The sequence below is a fragment of the Ambystoma mexicanum genome, chromosome 2p, assembly GCF_040938575.1.
Source record: "Ambystoma mexicanum isolate Mex_15411 chromosome 2p, UKY_AmexF1_1, whole genome shotgun sequence".
In the NCBI taxonomy this organism is placed as follows: Eukaryota; Metazoa; Chordata; class Amphibia; order Caudata; family Ambystomatidae; genus Ambystoma; species Ambystoma mexicanum.
Genome location: NC_090923.1, coordinates 1411719744 through 1411737016, shown reverse-complemented (window position 1 = coordinate 1411737016; position 17273 = coordinate 1411719744). Strand labels below are relative to the sequence as shown.

At 46.9% G+C, this 17273-nt stretch overlaps 1 protein-coding gene across 8 annotated transcripts in view; it reads left to right on the top strand.

The window, feature by feature from the left end:
• The window catches only part of LOC138567561 (uncharacterized), a 2466350-nt gene that overhangs the window by 414261 nt on the left and 2034816 nt on the right, over positions 1–17273 (top strand). For all 8 annotated transcript variants that reach the window (XM_069645900.1, XM_069645903.1, XM_069645902.1 and 5 more), the window contains exons 4-5: positions 8440–8532; positions 9320–9439. In XM_069645900.1, coding sequence (XP_069502001.1) covers positions 8440–8532; positions 9320–9439 — 213 coding nt within the window. The remainder of the gene's footprint in view (positions 1–8439; positions 8533–9319; positions 9440–17273) is intronic.

The following is a 17273-nucleotide window of genomic DNA, read 5'->3' as shown; positions in this document are numbered from 1 at the left end:
AGGCCTATACACAATCAAGGTTGGATGGCTGATTATGCAAAACAGGGCCAGATTTTAATTTCTTCTCCTGGTTCACAAATCGATACACGGTACGGCATCCGTATATCTTCCCTCCTCTCCCCAACTTTGAAAGCCTTCTCGGAGTCTCTGCTCTGCCACCTTGCCCTCCCTGTGCAACCTCTCGCTTTGGCTTTCTCTCTCTTCTTGCTCCATTTGCATGGAATAGTCTTCCCCGGACATCCGAGAAACAGTCCACACGGATTTTCTTCAAAATTAAAGTAAAAACCTACCCCCTCACCTCTGAGATACCCTCTTAACCAACCTCTCATCTGCCTTCTAGCTAACATAATTCCCTCGCCTTTAACCTGCCTCTGTCTCACACTTTCTCTGCCTCCACTCTAGCACTGCATCCATCATGTTCACATCACTAACACAGCTGGCCGTACCATCTTAAAAATGTCTGTTGGTTCTGCTTAATCTATGTATGCCCACCCATGTATTGTCCAGGGTGACTGTTTCATTTAGTTCACCACCACAACCTGTTCAGAATTTCACTACCTCACCCTATTCTAAGAAGCTTGCTGCTTCCCATCAATTCTGATTTGTTATCTAGTGTACATTGTTTTGTGATCAAAAGAGCGTTGTTCCTCCAGGTATATAAATAAAATTAAAATAAATAGTAGCCTGGTGTACCTTTATAGAAGCCACTGGGATACTAAGAGATCCTTTAATTTCCACTCTCAGCAGTTTTGTTTTAGCGGCTTCTCTTATTTCAAGGGAACAACAAGGGAGGCCTACAATGGCCAATGTGCACACATGGGCTCTTTGTGAGCCCAAGATGGCCTCTTCTATAGTGGTTTAAACTGGTATTGAGTAGTACCTGGCTCTGGGCAGGCCGCTACCCTTCCCGTGGGCTGGGCCTGGGCGTTAGGCAGTTTTTGGGGCCAACCTGATTGTGTCATGACCCATAGAACTTGCCCCTTCTGGACCTCCTGGTCCTTATCGCGCCGGGGCTTGTATTCCTTGTTACTCCCAACATGGCCGCAACAAGCGACTTGCCTCATACCAGTTTTCACGTCGCACACGGCACGTCCTATAAATTGGCCACGCCCCTGCGGCACCGCGCGTCTCAACGCTATCATTCGGTAGTGACTTGACGTGTGTGTGCTGTTCGGCGAATCTTCTATCCAAGATCCTGGTTTCCTTCCTCCTTCCTTCTCCCTGTCCCTCTATTCGACTCCTGGAATCCCCATTCTTAGCGACCGCTACCTACTTTCCTGGACATCCTGGAACAGCGGCCTTCCCGGAACTCTGAACGCGCTCTGCAGCCGGACGAGACTCGAGCGAGTCTATACAAGACCCGATCCATCCACAAGAGGAATCCTCCCGCGGAACAGAGCAAGAAGCGATCTCAGGTGAGACGGGGGAGATTTACGACAGATTGTCTGGCTGCCAAAACCTTTGTATTAAATCCCCCAATGGGGTTGGTGATTTGAGAGAAGGCAGGCACTGTGAGTAAAGGTACCCTGTTAATGGAAACCCTATTCCTCCACCATTTTCAATTCGGTTTTTAGATTATTTGTCTGCAGAAAATGTGTAGCTGATTTGGAGACTCAATCTGGTCATACTCGAGACTGGTCTCTCTTGCCTGTGCTCTGGTTTGCATTTCTAGGTGCTGGTCTTCCTTCTCAAAGCTTCCCCATCCTGCTGTTGGTTTTATTCATCTGCTTGGGCCAGACCATTCATCGTAGGGCTGTTTTCTGTGCTATTTTGTGCACTGTTTTCCACCAGAGTCTCCTGCCTTGGTGCTGGATGCTGCCACCACCTGGACGAATATTGGGAACCCAACATCACTGCACATCTGATTCTCTGGTTTGTCGTAGGTTGTCACCACCTTCGTCCTGCTGCAGTGACCGTTTTTGATGGTGTGCCATCCACGTTTGCCTGCTAATCTGCCTGGGTCCATCTTGTGTATGTTCTTCGGCCTTCCTGGAGCCATCTCCATTGCCGATTCTGTTTTTGGATGGTGGATCCCACTCCTGTGAAGGATGGTTGCTTTGCATTTAGGCCTTCCGTGTCGTCGTTGGCTTAGGGTTCAAGTCCATTGGTGACCAGATCTTTAATATCTTTGAGTAAAAAGGAGCGTTTACTTACCCGGGTATTCTGTCTTCTTCAAACAGTGTTTTAGGGACCAATGTTGTAAGTACTTATCTCTGGGTCCTGGGTTGTTCCTGATACTTGTCAATGGGAGAAGATCCCCAACCGCATTTCCCTATTGACATGCATTGATGGCTGTCTCTCGTTTGCAGGCCAGCCTATATTGTGACAGGGACAACTCTGGGGAGCTGTAGCCAAACCAGTTTGGGTAGCAATGACAGGCGGTCTAGGCTAGGTTCTTCAGAGGTGGTGAGCTTGTAAAGGCTCCACAATGAGTTCACACAATGGGAATCACAGATTGCACTTAGACAGGATGTATACAAATACAGTTATTATTTATTGGCCAAAACACACTATAGAAAAATGACTACTAGCAAGTAGGTTTATCACACAACACTGAATAAAATATATACATGTATACATGCACTTATTATAGGGCATAATACATATCACAAACTCCTGCAAAGGAAAGGTTAGATTAGTATTATGCACTCAAGGCCCCAAGAGAATGATCCCTAACTAAAATTGTCCAGCCCTAAATTGTCTGGGGCCTTTTGCCCAATAGTTCAGGTAAAGGTTCCACAGAATCTTTGAAGCAGGAAAAAATGAAGGTCGGTCTCTGAAGTCCAGTGAAGGGTTCTTGGGGTTAGAGTACCAGTTAAACTGGCTAACAAACATAGCCCCAACTTTCAGAAGTCTTGCACAAGCCCATTGACTTATAATGGGAGTATAGAGGTAGGTAAGAAACTCTGTAATTTACCCCCCATACTCTGATTTTTCCCCATACTTGGCAGGAAAAAGGAAGAGGGTCTAAGGCTGCTTTTCCCACCAAAAGTCTCAGTCCTCGATTTGCAGGGGTTGCAGGTTCTAGCTGATCTCCGGTTGGTGTCTTTCACTGTTGCAAGGACTCTCAATGGAAGAATGCACCAGAACTCGATGCAGGACCCCTCTCAGGACTGGACTATGGTCAGGTAAGCGATTTTGGACGGTGCTCACCGCAGTATGGTGACGGAAAGGGACTCAACAGCCGCAGTCAGACTTTCCCCGCCTATCTCGGTTCCCTTTGATGCTAGGATGCTGTAGAGGCAAGTCTCGTAGGGCCAGCTGAGGATCCCCCAAGTTCCAGGTCGAAACTCGGAAAGGTGACACCGGCAGTACAGTAGCCCAAATTCGGAGCTGGTCAGCCACAGGACGATCCCGGGACACTTCCGAAGGCTCTTCGTTGCAGGGCACCGAGCAGACATCAGGAATGGATGGTCCCTCCACTCCAAGGGTCGCAGATCCGTCGTAGGACTGCTAAAGATCACACCTTTTTTCTGAACCCTAATTTACTAATTTACCTTTTTATTATTTCACTTTGCAATACTAGTGATCCTTGATTTTTCATTCATTGTGGTTTTTAGGTTCAGACAAAATGGTGGGGATGTAGGTAATTCATACACCACATTACCCTTATACCGCTTCCTGTGGGGACAAATGTTGCTGTTTTTTGTAGCTCTTTCCCAGTCCCGCACAGAGTAGGGTAGCTACTCTTCAGTAGATATAAGCTTTATGTCAGCCTAGGCTGAATTTAGGGTCATGTTAGGCAGAGGGTACTAATACACATTAAGGGTACCTGTGCCTTCAACTTTCTAGAGTTTTTTTGAGTTAGCCTGTTTCAAACTTGTGTGTCTACAGGCTCTTTCTTCTTGCTTGAACGTCTTTGTTCAGGTTTAATTAATTATTCATAACTTTCAATTTTTCTTTATTGGTTCACGTTATGACACCTTTTTTCTGAATCCTAATTTACTAATTTACCTTTTTATTATTTCAATTTGCAATACTAGTGATCCTTGATCGAAATGTCATTCATTGTGGTTTTTAGGTTAGACAAAATAGTGGGGATTTAGGTAATTCATACACCACATTACCCTTATATCACTTCCTGTGGGGACAAATTTTGCTGTTTTTAAAGATCACAAGCAAGACAGGGCTTTTCCAGGGCAGCAGCAGAAGTTGGTAGCCAAGCCTTCTTCCAACGGGTCTCTGGTTTCTTAGTGGGTCTCACAGCTGGATAGGATTCTTGGCTCCTTCAGGTTTCTCCAGGATCACTGAAGAATGGGTGCAGGGGTCCTCTTATTATCCTAAAATCCAGGCAAGAGCAGCTGCCCTCACTAGCCAGTAGCAGGACTAGCCCCCACACACACCCCAGCAGTGGTCCAATCAGGCCCACTGGCAGGAACATTCATGCATACCACTTAGACACACCGGAACCAGTGGTGGATTGGGACCAGTCAGTCTCAGCCCACATCCTGCCAGCAAACACACATAGCCCTCCAGTAACCCACCGAAAGCTTCTACTTTTCCGGGCACTGGAAGTCCTTATAAGGATTTTCCTGGCCTCTCAGGCCAGGAAGAAGGCTAAAGAACAGGATGGCAAAAAGACAAGCGAAAAATCTCGTGGCACGGCAATGTTTGACCAGTAGCCACTGTTAGTAGCCAAAAGCGGTAAGGCTAAAACGAAAAACCCCAAAAAGTGGGCAAAAGTCACTGCTACCAGCTTATCATTTTAGCACATCTAGAGTAACCAGTGCTAGTCAAGGGCAAAACAAAAATGTACCCCATTGTACTGCAGTGTAAGCTGCCTTGCACAATGATAAAGTTATCACAAGTGATACAAAAGTAACCAAAAGTAGTAACACGACTAAGGGAAACAAGGTTTCCCAGTACTGACAGCCTGAAGGACATTTCCGTTTCCCCATAACATGTGAGCAAAAACCAGTGTAGTGAAGCTTAAGGCTTCACTGCACTGCAAAAAGTACAGGTCAGATTAAAAAATAAAAGCAACAAGTTTGGGGATTCCATAAAGATGGAAGGAAAGGTGGGGTAAAGGAAAATCCTTCCTAAAAGTAGCATAAACCTTTAATCTATTCTGGACGTTTGTAGCCCTCCTGGCTATGTGGGACATTGTGTACCCCTGTTTTACTACTTTGTTTTACCACTGTGCTGCATGCTTATATATTATGTGTAATACATACTTAGATCGGAGTAGGAAACATGTGACTGAGTTCTGTGTCTTGGATCCTAATTATGATGGTAATTACTCTGTTATTGTCTAGGGGCCTACTCTTAACATCTGGAAGTGTATATGAAACTAATTGGATACATCTGCATTCTGTTCATCTGCCACTCTGCACCTGCTCTCACACATAAAAACAACGAACTCATTAGCACACGCTCCCCACACATACTTTTACTACCAGTAACATAGCTGAAACCCTAGCATGCACTCGTTATCCCTGACCTGCTTCCATCACATTATCTCAACCACCACAGAGACTGACCACACAAACAAGGTGGTGGCATTGCCATTCATATATAAAGATTCACTCACACTTAGCAATCCCACATACCCTCCATACACATAGTTTGAAGCACTCTCTTCTCCCCACAATCGTACCGAAACTCCACCTTTGTCTACCTCATTTACCGCCCTCCAACACATAATCCCAACTTCCACACTGTCTGGACTGACTTCACAACTAACAGCCACTGCTCCCCATGCACCAATATCTATCTTGGTGACTTCAACCCTGGGGATTAACATGTTGTATAGCGCTTTATGTACCATTTGTATGGTCTCAAATCGCTGTTGGTTAAACGCCCTCGGGGACCGCAGTCCATTTTAGTTGAGAGTAGTGTAGCATATAGTGTTTGAGTGCACTTGGTATGTGAGCAACCAGAGCGGTTTTCACGGGTTGGCTGCATTCTAATGCGAAGTGTGGTGCCGTGGATGTGAGATCGGTGTAATGTGTGCAGCAAGGAGGGTGGTTTCTGAGTCTGCATTCTCGCTGCTGTGCGGCATGTGAAGGAGAGAATGTGTGCCGCTAGGCCGATTTTCTATTTTTCGTGGGGTATAGCTGAATTCTACCAGGCTGTTGAGGTGTTTAATGAGCGATGTAGGTATGTGTGCAGCTAGGCCGAATTGATCAAGGGGTGTAGATATGTTCTGTTGCTTGTTGATATAAAGAGGAGAGTGAGCATAATGGTATGAATGACTGTCTGTGGTTATCAGTGGGTGGGTCCTGGCCGTTGAGGGTATGATCTTCCAGGGAGGAACCCCATACTAAAGAGTATTCTCGCTCCACTCACCCCCATGATCTCACATAGCTCATCACCTAACGCACACACGCAGCTGGCAACCCCCTGGACATTTTGATTTTGAGCATAAATTGTCTGTGAAACATCAAATCTGGTGTTTAGACCACTTTGCAGTTGCCTTCACACTCGCTTTGCCACACAGGATAGCACATTACAGATGCAGCCGTAGCACCACTCATACCACCCCCTTCATCCCCCTAACAAACATACCTCTGTTCTCCTCAACAATTACAACACCCTCACCACAGATGCAGTCAACAACATTGCCACCCTCAAAAAACGAATTCCCAGCAGCTACCACCATCAACCATGGTTCAACAGTTCCCTTCTCTCTATCAAACAGGAAGGCAGCACCTAGAAAGAGCCTGTTCAAAAGAACCCATGCCCACCTCAAGAACACCACTCAACCACTGCCACAACAAATACAAAACAGCCATATGCAATGCCAATGCCACCCATTACCTTGCCTCTATGAACTCCAATCTGCCACCAATTGTACACAAACTATTCAACATTTTCAAATACCTCTCCAAATCACACTCCAAACCTTCCACAACCCCAATTACTGCAGTTTGCAACTCCCTTATGGACTACTTCTACACCAAAATACACAATATATCAGGCAAACCCTCACCCACTGCTCCCAAACATACCAACACATAGCGGGGGACTCTTTTCACCCCATCAATACAGGCACCCTCATCATCCTTACTGCCAAAACCAAACCTACACACTTCCTAGATGATGCATTCCCAGCTCAAGCCACATCAAGTTGCAGCAACTCCCGTCTCTCACATGGCTCTATCATCTCTGCACTCAAAAGTGGACAAAACTCATCCCTCTTCAAAAAACCATCTTGACACCAAGCTCCCTGCAAATTACCACCCCATCCCTATTCTGCCATACCTCGCCAGAATCGAGGAACGCTTTGTCACTACCCAACTGCAACATTACCACAAACCACCTACTCAACCTCTTCTAATCTGGCTTTTGATCTGGGCACAGCACAGAGACTGCTACACTTCACATCAGTGACCTCCTCCTCATCACTGACAAAGGACTTGCAGCACTCCTCGACCTCTGCAGTCATCCTAGCCCACAGTATGAAACTCTCCGGCACCATCCTCTACTGGTTCCCGTCCTTCCTTAATGACAGGACACACTTTGTCTCCATGCTCCCTTTTTGATCGGACCCCACCCCGGTCACGTATGGCATCACACTAGGCTCCTCCCCATCTCCACTCCTCTTCAAACTACGTTGAATCCCTTGGACAGACCCTTAACAAACACAATGTCCATTTCCATGTGCAGGTGACACACAAATATGCTTCCAAATCTTAACCACCTCCAATTCCACACCCTCGAAAGCTGTCTCTCCACCAGCACCACCTGGATGGCCACCCACTTTCTCATCCCAACCCTTTGAAAACAGAATACCTCCTCATCTGCCCCCTCTCTAGACACAAACTCGAACTCACCCGTTAGATCAAAGAACTCACCACAGACATATGCCTCCCCACACCTGTCAGATTCCTTGGCTTCACAGTCCACCTCCAGCTTTCCATCACACACCACATAGCTGCTGTCAGCAAAACATGCAACCTGCAATTACAACTCCTACGAATGATCAGACATATCCTTCATCCTCTGCACTGCAGTCCAAGCACTGGTTCTCTCTAAGCTGGACTATGGTAACACTCTGTTCACTGAACTCCATCGGCACCCATGTGTACCTGCAAGCTATACAAAACAGAGCAGTCAGACTCTTCCTCCACCTATCCAAACAATCCAACATTAGTTCTTGCCCAGCTATACTAGCTCCCCGTACTCCAGATAATTGCCTTCAAAGGACTCTTTTTCAAAGCCATCCACCACAAAACCCCATCTTACGTTCAAGACAAACTCAAACCCATCACCCACACAAACACCAGACAAGCAAGCCAGGGTTTGCATCTTTGGTGAGGAAAAGCGCAAATAAATTGGAGGATATTGGGGGAAGCTTAGAAGGGGGCTCAACGACACTTTGTTGCTGTGTCAGGAATTGCCTTCTAGTGGTGTCAGTGCGATGTGCCATATTCTAAAATGCAAAGACTGCAATTAAGAGATTTTCTTTTTTACTTTATCAATCTTTTTCTATGACAGGAGCGAAAACAAGGAAAAGGCGACCTGCCCAGCACCTGCCGGCCCCAATGTGCCTCCCACATGTGCCACACGCCCCAGCCATTAGTAAACCAGGTGAGTCCTTTCAAATTTGAGTCCTGTTTCTGTGGCTACACCAAACAGTTGTCTGACCCCTCATTTTAAACATATGGCACGCATGTTATCCTTGTGCTGTCTATAATGGGAATTGCCAGTAAACCTAACTAGTCCCTGATTCAGGGATGATTTTTTCTCTTTCAACATCTTCCTAATGCCTCTACCCATTTTCATACCCAGATTTTGGTTAATTGTTAAATGCTTGTCCCAGGCCTGGGGACCTTTTTTTCATTGCCCTTTGTCTCAAAAACGAGTATAGCTGGGACTGAATCGGACTGAGATCAGACGTTGCTTAACCTACGTCTGCTTCAGCCCGATCAGTATTTCATAGTTGCAGAGCCATTGTGAAATGTTTTTTTTCCTATTTCACCTAGGGTTGGGGCTTCTGAATCCAAAACAAATTTTCTTGAATTATCAGCGAATCTCTATACAATTTGCACTCGTACCCAGAGAACTCTTGTGCTTCAGTTAAAAAACATGATCTACTGAGTTGTACAGGGTTGATCAGACTTGTCCTTCCTGTGGATGAGAGGGGTCAAAATCCCACTTTACTTTGGGTAGCCTTGCCTTTTAATGTGGATCTCTTTACGGTCTGACCTAAATCTGAAAACAGCCTGAAATTGATTCACTGCGAAGTGAAGTTCACTCTTAAAAGGAATTCTAAAGTTTATTTACTTTCATGACTAACTAAAAAGAAAGTCCATGATTGTTGATACTTGCACCAGGCCTCCTTAACCACTCTAATCTTTCTTTTACTTAAATGTAGATTGTCCTGAACTTTCTGGAGCAACAGAAACCAATGCTTAGTGAGCCTGTGGCAAGCTCCTGTGATCCTCGGTGCACGTCACAGAATGCATGCCATAATCCACCACCTGTGGTGAAGCAGGTGAGATTCCCCTTTCAATAGTTTTTATATGACTAAAGGAAGAAGACCCCATCTGTGCTAATGCTACCTGTATTGAAGAATGTGACTGCTTGCTACCCTGAACAGGCAGCTGCTTCACATGTATTACGCACATGTGCCATGAACTGCTAATGGCTGCTATGGTATAGTGTATAATGTGTAAGGCAGAAAGTCCATGCTGTGCCTACTTTCTGAGCATCCTTAAATTTCTGCTCATCTTTTGTGATGCTGTACCCATTTATTTTCCAGTGATTTCCATTCAGATATTACTGGTGATGCAACTCTTATGCATGTAGCCTTTTGGGGAATTTTAAGGACCCCAAATGTGGGGAGTACTGCCAAGCCCTCCCCCCCCTTTCCCAATCTCCCTGGGCAGATGTTCTGGTTGGTGGCAGGGTACTTTAAAACAGTGGCTACAAGAGTTGCAGGCATTTGTTGTTCTACAAAGCTCTTTTCTTCCTGGAGATTCCCAAAATGCATTCTCTAGTTGTTTGAAGATCCAGTAGCCAGAAAATTGTACTTTATTGTGCTTGTGTGGAGGCCAAAATAGCCACGAAGGGACATTTCCTGATGTCTGCTCCAACCAAGAGCTCAGAAAGTGCTGAGTGGGCGTGCCTGTGGGTGCCTGTGGCGGACGGTTCTCTGGGACTCCTCTGGAATCCACATCCTCTGAGTTTTCCTGTGGCGACGTCTACAAATGTTTTTGTGGAATCTAGAACTGATTGGCTAGCTGCCAAAAGTTTGAATGAGGATGTGGTTGGAAGTTGGGATCACTCTCGGTTTGGGCATAACGACTGAAACTCTGACTAAAACTCTGTCAACAGGCAGGATTTGATCCTGAAAAATCTATAGAGACAACTGACCCAAGAAGGACTACAGAAGCTTTGCATCAACATCTTCTGGACTACATGAAACCCAATGTTGAAGTTCTTCCTCTCTGACTAGCATGTACCTGGTACGGTGCTTGAAGCTACTGGATCTATTCTCCTAAAGGCGATTTCTTGCTTCTTCCAACTTCTAGGCCTTGCTGCTTGCTGCTACAAAATCTCAGCTCTACATCGATCTGACCTCCTATCATGGACATTTCCTCTGCTGGGTCTTTTGTTCGCTGGCTGAACATTGTAGGGGGGCCCCAATATCTTCCTGCATGGACCCCTCCAGTAATGTGCCCTCCCAACTGTGACCTCTGACTGGGGTCACATTACTCTTTCTTCCATCTGAAGTCACTGAGCTGTTATGTATTTGCCTATTCTCCACCCAGGTCCGCTCTGACTTTAGCTAAGTTTGTGGTCCATCCCTTGGGGGTCAGGGTCTTTGTTTGCTGATCCTGCCTGTCTGACTGAGAACCGTAGACGTTCCTGCTTCTTCTCCAACGACTTCTGGCATTTTCCTTAATGACATGACTCTGACTCCCTTAGAAGTCCCCAGACTCTTCCCGAAGTGGTGTTTCAAGTGTGACAAGGCTCTTTTGTTGTCCCTGCCTAGCCATCTGTGAGAAACCACAAGGCGTCTAGTCCCTGGGGATCTGTCATCCAGGTGGGCAGGACACAGCCATCGCTTTTGGATCCAGTTACTGGGGGTGGACCAGTGCGAGAGGATCACTTGGGTGAGGGGTCTTTGGGGCTTGGGACTGGGACACCGGATGGCAAGACGTGGTATCCCTTTCCCTGTAACACCTTTATCCCATCCTACCAGGTAGGATACTTAGGAACTCAAACCTTTCGACCCTCTTCACAACACAAACACTTTCTCACGGACAGCTCGCTATGAGAGAAAAAGGACTAACACCCGAGCCGTATACCTGACATGTCCCAATACAAAAGTCAGGCAGGGTGAGGCAATCGCTTCCATTACATTTCCCCACACGGATAAAAGGCGCGGAGCCCGAGAGCACACTATGAGCGAGGCAAAGCACACAAGGAAGCAGCGGTTCCAAGATGGCAGTTTAACACGAGGCGAAAGACAGCAAAACAAAAGGGGATCACAAGGAGTTAAGCTCCCTTGACCTTTTCGACGGGGAAACCATTACTTTCACAAAACCTCGAGAATAGAAAGCGCAAGTCCAGGCAACCAGGCTGAAGAATCCTGCATTGTGTGTCGGAGGTACCCGGGGCTCTCCCGTGTCGATAATTAAGGCTAGGAGAATTGCCTGCTGCTGTTGTACTGTCCTTTGCTCCTGCAACAAAGCAGCGCCAGTGAAATCAACACAGCTGGTGAGTTGGGGAGGTCGATACCAGACCGGTCTGTGTTGAAGCCAAGGTTGCATGCAGCAATATTGTATGGTGAACGCTGAAGCGAACAGTGTATGAAGCACATGTGATAACCAACGTGAGTAAAATTGGACAACAGATGAGTGATTGAACTTTGGAACAAAGACACTATACCTTAGACAGAGTGGTCGGGTACCTGGTGCATGCTCATTCGAAGGTCTCTGTAAGGTATGCAACTGAGAGGTGGCAAAAGCGAAAGAGTGACAAATAATTGTGAATCGAAGTGGTCCTGCAACAGGTCAAGCTAAATCCTGTGCACATTCGAAAGTCTTCGATGTTAGTAAATTAAAGAAAGTTGATGACAAAGTAGATCAAGTTGGGCCATGCCCGAATGATGGAGATCAGCTGAGAGGTTTTGGTTAAAAAAAGTTTTGTTAAATTAAAATTGGTCCAAACCCGGTTTGAGGGAGACTGATTAAACATTGTGTTGAAACCGATCTGAGCCCGGCTGAGGGGGATCTGGGGTGAACCGTGAATCACCCGAGAAATTGGATACATGAATTCGATACATGAAAATCCTACAAAATTTGTGTTAAAGAGGATCTGAGCCCGCCTGGGGGGTATCCAAGGTGAATAGTGAATCACCTGAGAAATTGAGTGCATGTGAAATCCTGAGAGGAAAAGAACTAGTTTGTCGCATCAGGCCCTCTGAAAGAAGAGACTTTGAAAGGCAAAGCGACTTGGGCATGAAAGGCCCTCATGCTAATATTTGAACTGCACCCTCGTGCTAGAGAAGCCAGAGACTGTGCTAAGCACGAGTGCGTCACCTTCACCCGCGCTGAAAACGTGGGAAACTGAGGCCAACGGCCTGAATATCCTGACTTATCATTTTCGTGGGCACTTCTTTCTTTTGCATAACACTGTTTCTCACACTATTTGTATTTAGAGGGTAGGATTGGCAATAGGTTTATTAGTATAGGCCCTTTTATTTTGACAAGACACCACTAGGACTGCGTCATTATTGTTTGATGGTCGTAGCTAAATAGGTGTTTTTCAAACCCTTTTTGAAGTTTAATGAACACCCTTAAACTGTGGTGACTTGTCTGTTTTATCGGACATCCGTAATCTCTCCATATGCTGCTCCGGAGTCTAACTCTGCATCCTCTAAACCTGTGCTGTTCCAAACCAGCTTTTTTACATGGATCTGCTTTTGGGGCAACCTCTGTTCTCCTCTGCAGGATAAGGGCAACCTAGCTATTGTCACAAACATTCTAGAAGGAACCCTATAAGATAGGTTAATTGATTTTAAAATTGGATTTTACTCGTTTTAATTGTTCATAGGCTGTAGGATTGTAGGTTCTATTTGACTTTTTTGACACTTTACATCGCACATATTCAGACTCTTTGCTCCTTCCTGTGGAAATTGGAGCTTTAGCTACAACAGGAAGACTTTAACCTTTGTTCACCTTACTTATGCGCTGGCCCAATAAAGCTGGATGCTAGGTCGTCTGCGCCATGACTGCCTAAGAACCCATACCAAGTGCTCTGTGTTTTGTAAGTCATTCATAACTTACAGCTCTGAATAAGCATATGGGAGAGTGCTTACCGAACTAATGATGACCTTGGCCACAGTGCAATTGCCAATTTCTTGCGTGAATAAACTTGCCCAGACCAGAAATCTCAAAGGGCTTTACTTTACTCATTCTAAAAAAAGAGTTAAGGTTTAGTTAAGTTGAGCATATTTATCGCAACAAAACCCTTGAAATTCAGCGCATTTGGGAAGTCATAACCGGCTTAACTCTGTGAGTTGCTGTTGATGTCCCCCATAATGCTATGTCCCCCATAACGTCACTTTGTAGGTCATTGTGAATCCCTTCTCTTATATATAATAAAAGATGTGCTCATGGGCTTTCCAATGGGAACGTGCCGAGTTAAGCCTTTAATGACTTCCCAAATGCGCTGAATTTCAAGGGTTTTGTTGCAATAAATCTGCTCAACTAAACTTTAATGTTTTTTCCAGTGAATTTCAAGGGTTTTGTTATACCATTGTTTTGTTTCCATGCCACTGGCCATGGCCGATGGCATTCGGTCGTGTCCACTCTGCATTTTACAATAATACCAGGCCACTAAGCATGGCCTTTGGCCCTGGCCTCTATACATGTCTCTCAGGCCCAATAGCCAGGGACATTTGGCCCTGGCTAGTGAGCATTGTCTTCGGACATGCCCACTGTATATTTTACAACACTACCAGGCCACTAGCCATGGCCTGCAGCCATGTCCACTATACATGTGCATCATGCCCACTAGCCAAGGCCTTTGACACTGGTTAATGAGCACTGTATATTTTACAACACTACTAGGCAATTAGCCATGGCCTTCGGCTATGGCCAGTGATACTCCACCTCTTCACCCCCTACCTCACTGCATCTGGAATAAAATAAATATATATATATATATTTCTGAGGCTTGTGGAATCTGCTTAGATCACATGCTGTGCATAGGCCGACATCTAGTGGAAGCTGCGGAGTATTACAGTTTGTTTTCCGAAACTCGAAAATGGGCCTCGACACAGGGCATGCCAGTAATACTATCCCTAGTGTGACGTCCACTGTACCAAAGATCCCTCACGCGTCTAGGATCCTCAGATTGTTTTTTTCCGCCATACTGGTCGGAAGCATTTTGCGGAGTCCACTGGCCTTAGCCATACTTTTGCTAAAATTTAAAATAATAATCTATTGACATCCTTCCCCACCCCAACGTCGAACTTCGACACTCGACGCCGGCTGGAGAAGAAATCGACTGTCGGCTGCTGCACGATGGATTTGGGCCTCGGAAGGCCGCTGGCCTCGGCCCGGGCCTGGTAGGCCGCTGGCCTCGGCCGTGCAAGTAGGGAGAGTGGGGGGTGGTACATACTCTACACTCTTGGTATAAAGGTACACCTTATACATTTCCTACACTTAACAGCCCGCTGCCTCAAGGTGCGTATGGAGGGTACCCCTTTTCAATTTCTTCCCCAAGTGCAATCGCAAATACCCTTGGGTCGACAGGCACGCCACGCGCAATCTCTGCTTGCCGAGGGACCACCCCGAAGCGAACTGCAGAGCGTGTAGTAGGTTTAAACCTAAAACACTTAAGGACCGTTCGACGAAGCGTTGGGCCCACCACGCTAGGCAGGTGGCCATGGCAGCGGAGGGCGCCTTCAGCGATGGCAGCGACGCCGTACTTTCGGACGGCGAGGGCATTACGGCGTCGAAAGACAGCCGAGCGCAGGTCCCCGACCTCGGAAGGTCGTCCGGCAGGGCGGCTATGGGGAAGACCCCCGGCGACACAAGCGCTTCACATACTACACACACTAAACACACTAAGTCCAACCGAGACTCGACGACGTCGAGTTCTCGGAAAGAGGCACAGACAGAACGGTCCGATTCGGTGTCCTCTGGGCGCTCAATCAAGATCGCTGCATGACTCCAGGCAATCATCCACTCTTGCCAAGAGTGCCTCGCTCCCTAGGCTAACAGAATTCGATCGTCGGAAGACGACTTCCACCCCCAGACCGCGCTCCAGGAGTCGGAGCCCGCAATTAAAGCCAGCGAGGCCCCACGCTCGAAGGACAGGGACACCTCTCCCGATCCTCGACGCCAGGCATCGAAAAACTCCGGAGCCACTAAGGGACAGGGAAAACATTTTTCTACGCACGGGGAGGGGGGAAAACAGCAGAAGAAACTACCTGTACATTCTTCCACACCGGTGAAACACTCCACCCCCCCCTAAACAGACAGACAAGCCCAGGTCTGCTGATAGGTCCACAAACAGCAAAGCAACTCAAGATAAATCCCATAGACTTGCTGAGAGAGTCATTCCCAGTTCCAAAAAATGGTCCAGTGAAGACATAGATAGGGTCATGTCAAGAATGTCTTCTTTGGCTGATTTCTATGATAAAAATCCAGAACATTTCCTCTCGTATGACCCACAAGGGGCCATACCCTCAGGCTCTACTGATCCTAAGGACCAGGAAGAAGAAGAGGATGACCCGGAAACATACAGAGTAGATTCCCCGGTAGAGAACGAAGCCCCGGTTACCGACTCACCGGTCGATAACCAACCCCTCCTAAATGAGGTTCTCGCTCGCGCAGCAGAACATTTCCACATTGACACCCACGGTGTACAGGAGGAAAGGGACTTCGCAGAAGAGTTAGTGGGAGAAAGGAGGCATGTTGCCCAGACCATCCCTATCCTTAAATCCATTCAGCGGAGAATAGATCCGTCCCTGGTGAACCCAAACCTCACCAGAGCAGTCAATCCCAGGGTTGAAAAACTTTAAAGGGCGGCACAGTCTGACCCTCTCTATATAAGAGGACATCTGAAGCCAGACTCCCTAGTTGTCACCAACACTCGTAAGAGGGCTGGGACACCCTTGTCTTCGTCAGAAGCTCCTCCCGACAAGGAGAGCAAAAAACTATACGGTTTCGGCAGGAAGGTAGCCTCAACGTCCGCCTATCAAGCAAGGATTGCTAACTCCACCACCCTGTTGGCCAGCTACAACTGCCATCAGTGGGAAGAAGTCGCGGCTCTCATAGCCTCTGCTCCTGAACTGTTAAAGGGACAATTAGCTCGGATTTCCGCCGAGGATAGAGCCGTGTCTGGTTGCATTTTGAAAGCAACCTTCGACGCCGCGGACAACGCAGGCAGATTGATAGCAGAAGGTACTGTTATCAAGAGACATGCGTGGTTACGGCAGTCTGGTTTTAAGGCAGAAACACAGGCATCATTGTTGGACAAACCAGTGGAAGCCGATCTGTTGTTTGGTAAGGCGGTCGAAGACGCACTGAAAAATGCCAAGGACGAATACGAGACACTCAAGTCACTTGGCCAGTTAACCAATAAACCCCCTAACCAGAGAGGGAATAGTAATTTTTCGTTGCCCACGCGGCCAAAATTCCCAGAGAGGATCTAACTATTCCCAGGGGCAGGGTACACAGTGGAACAACAACCAACAGTCTACCCAGGGTTACGGCAGAGGTAATAGGAGAGGTCATGGTAAAGGCAGAGGCAGCCCCAGCAAGGGAGGCGGCACGCCTCCACCAAAGCAGTGACGCTCAGTTCAGGGTCCCTTCTCACGCAACCCCAGTAGGGGGACGCATTTCAAACTTCACCCAGGCTTGGGAAGGGATCACATCAGACAGATGGGTGCTGTCAACAGTATCCACAGGATATTGTATAGAGCTACTGCAGCGTCCCCGGAACCATCCTCCACAACAAAGAGTACACTCCTTAGAACATCAGAAGATTCTCTTCGAGGAGATCGCCATTCTTTTACAAAAGGACGCGATAGAACTCGTCCCGGGACACCAGGTAAACAAGGGTATTTATTCAACTTACTTCCTTGTGCCAAAGAAAGACTTGACAATGCGCCCAGTATTGGACTTACGGCCTGCCAACAAGTATGTCAAGCCCCAAAAATTTCGTATGACCACGCTACAAGAGGTAATCCCCCTCCTAAAAAAGGGTGATTACATGGCAACCTTGGATATGAAAGATGCTTATTTTCATATTTCCATGTTCCCAGCGCACAGAAAGTACTTGCGCTTCAAGGTGGACAGTCGCCA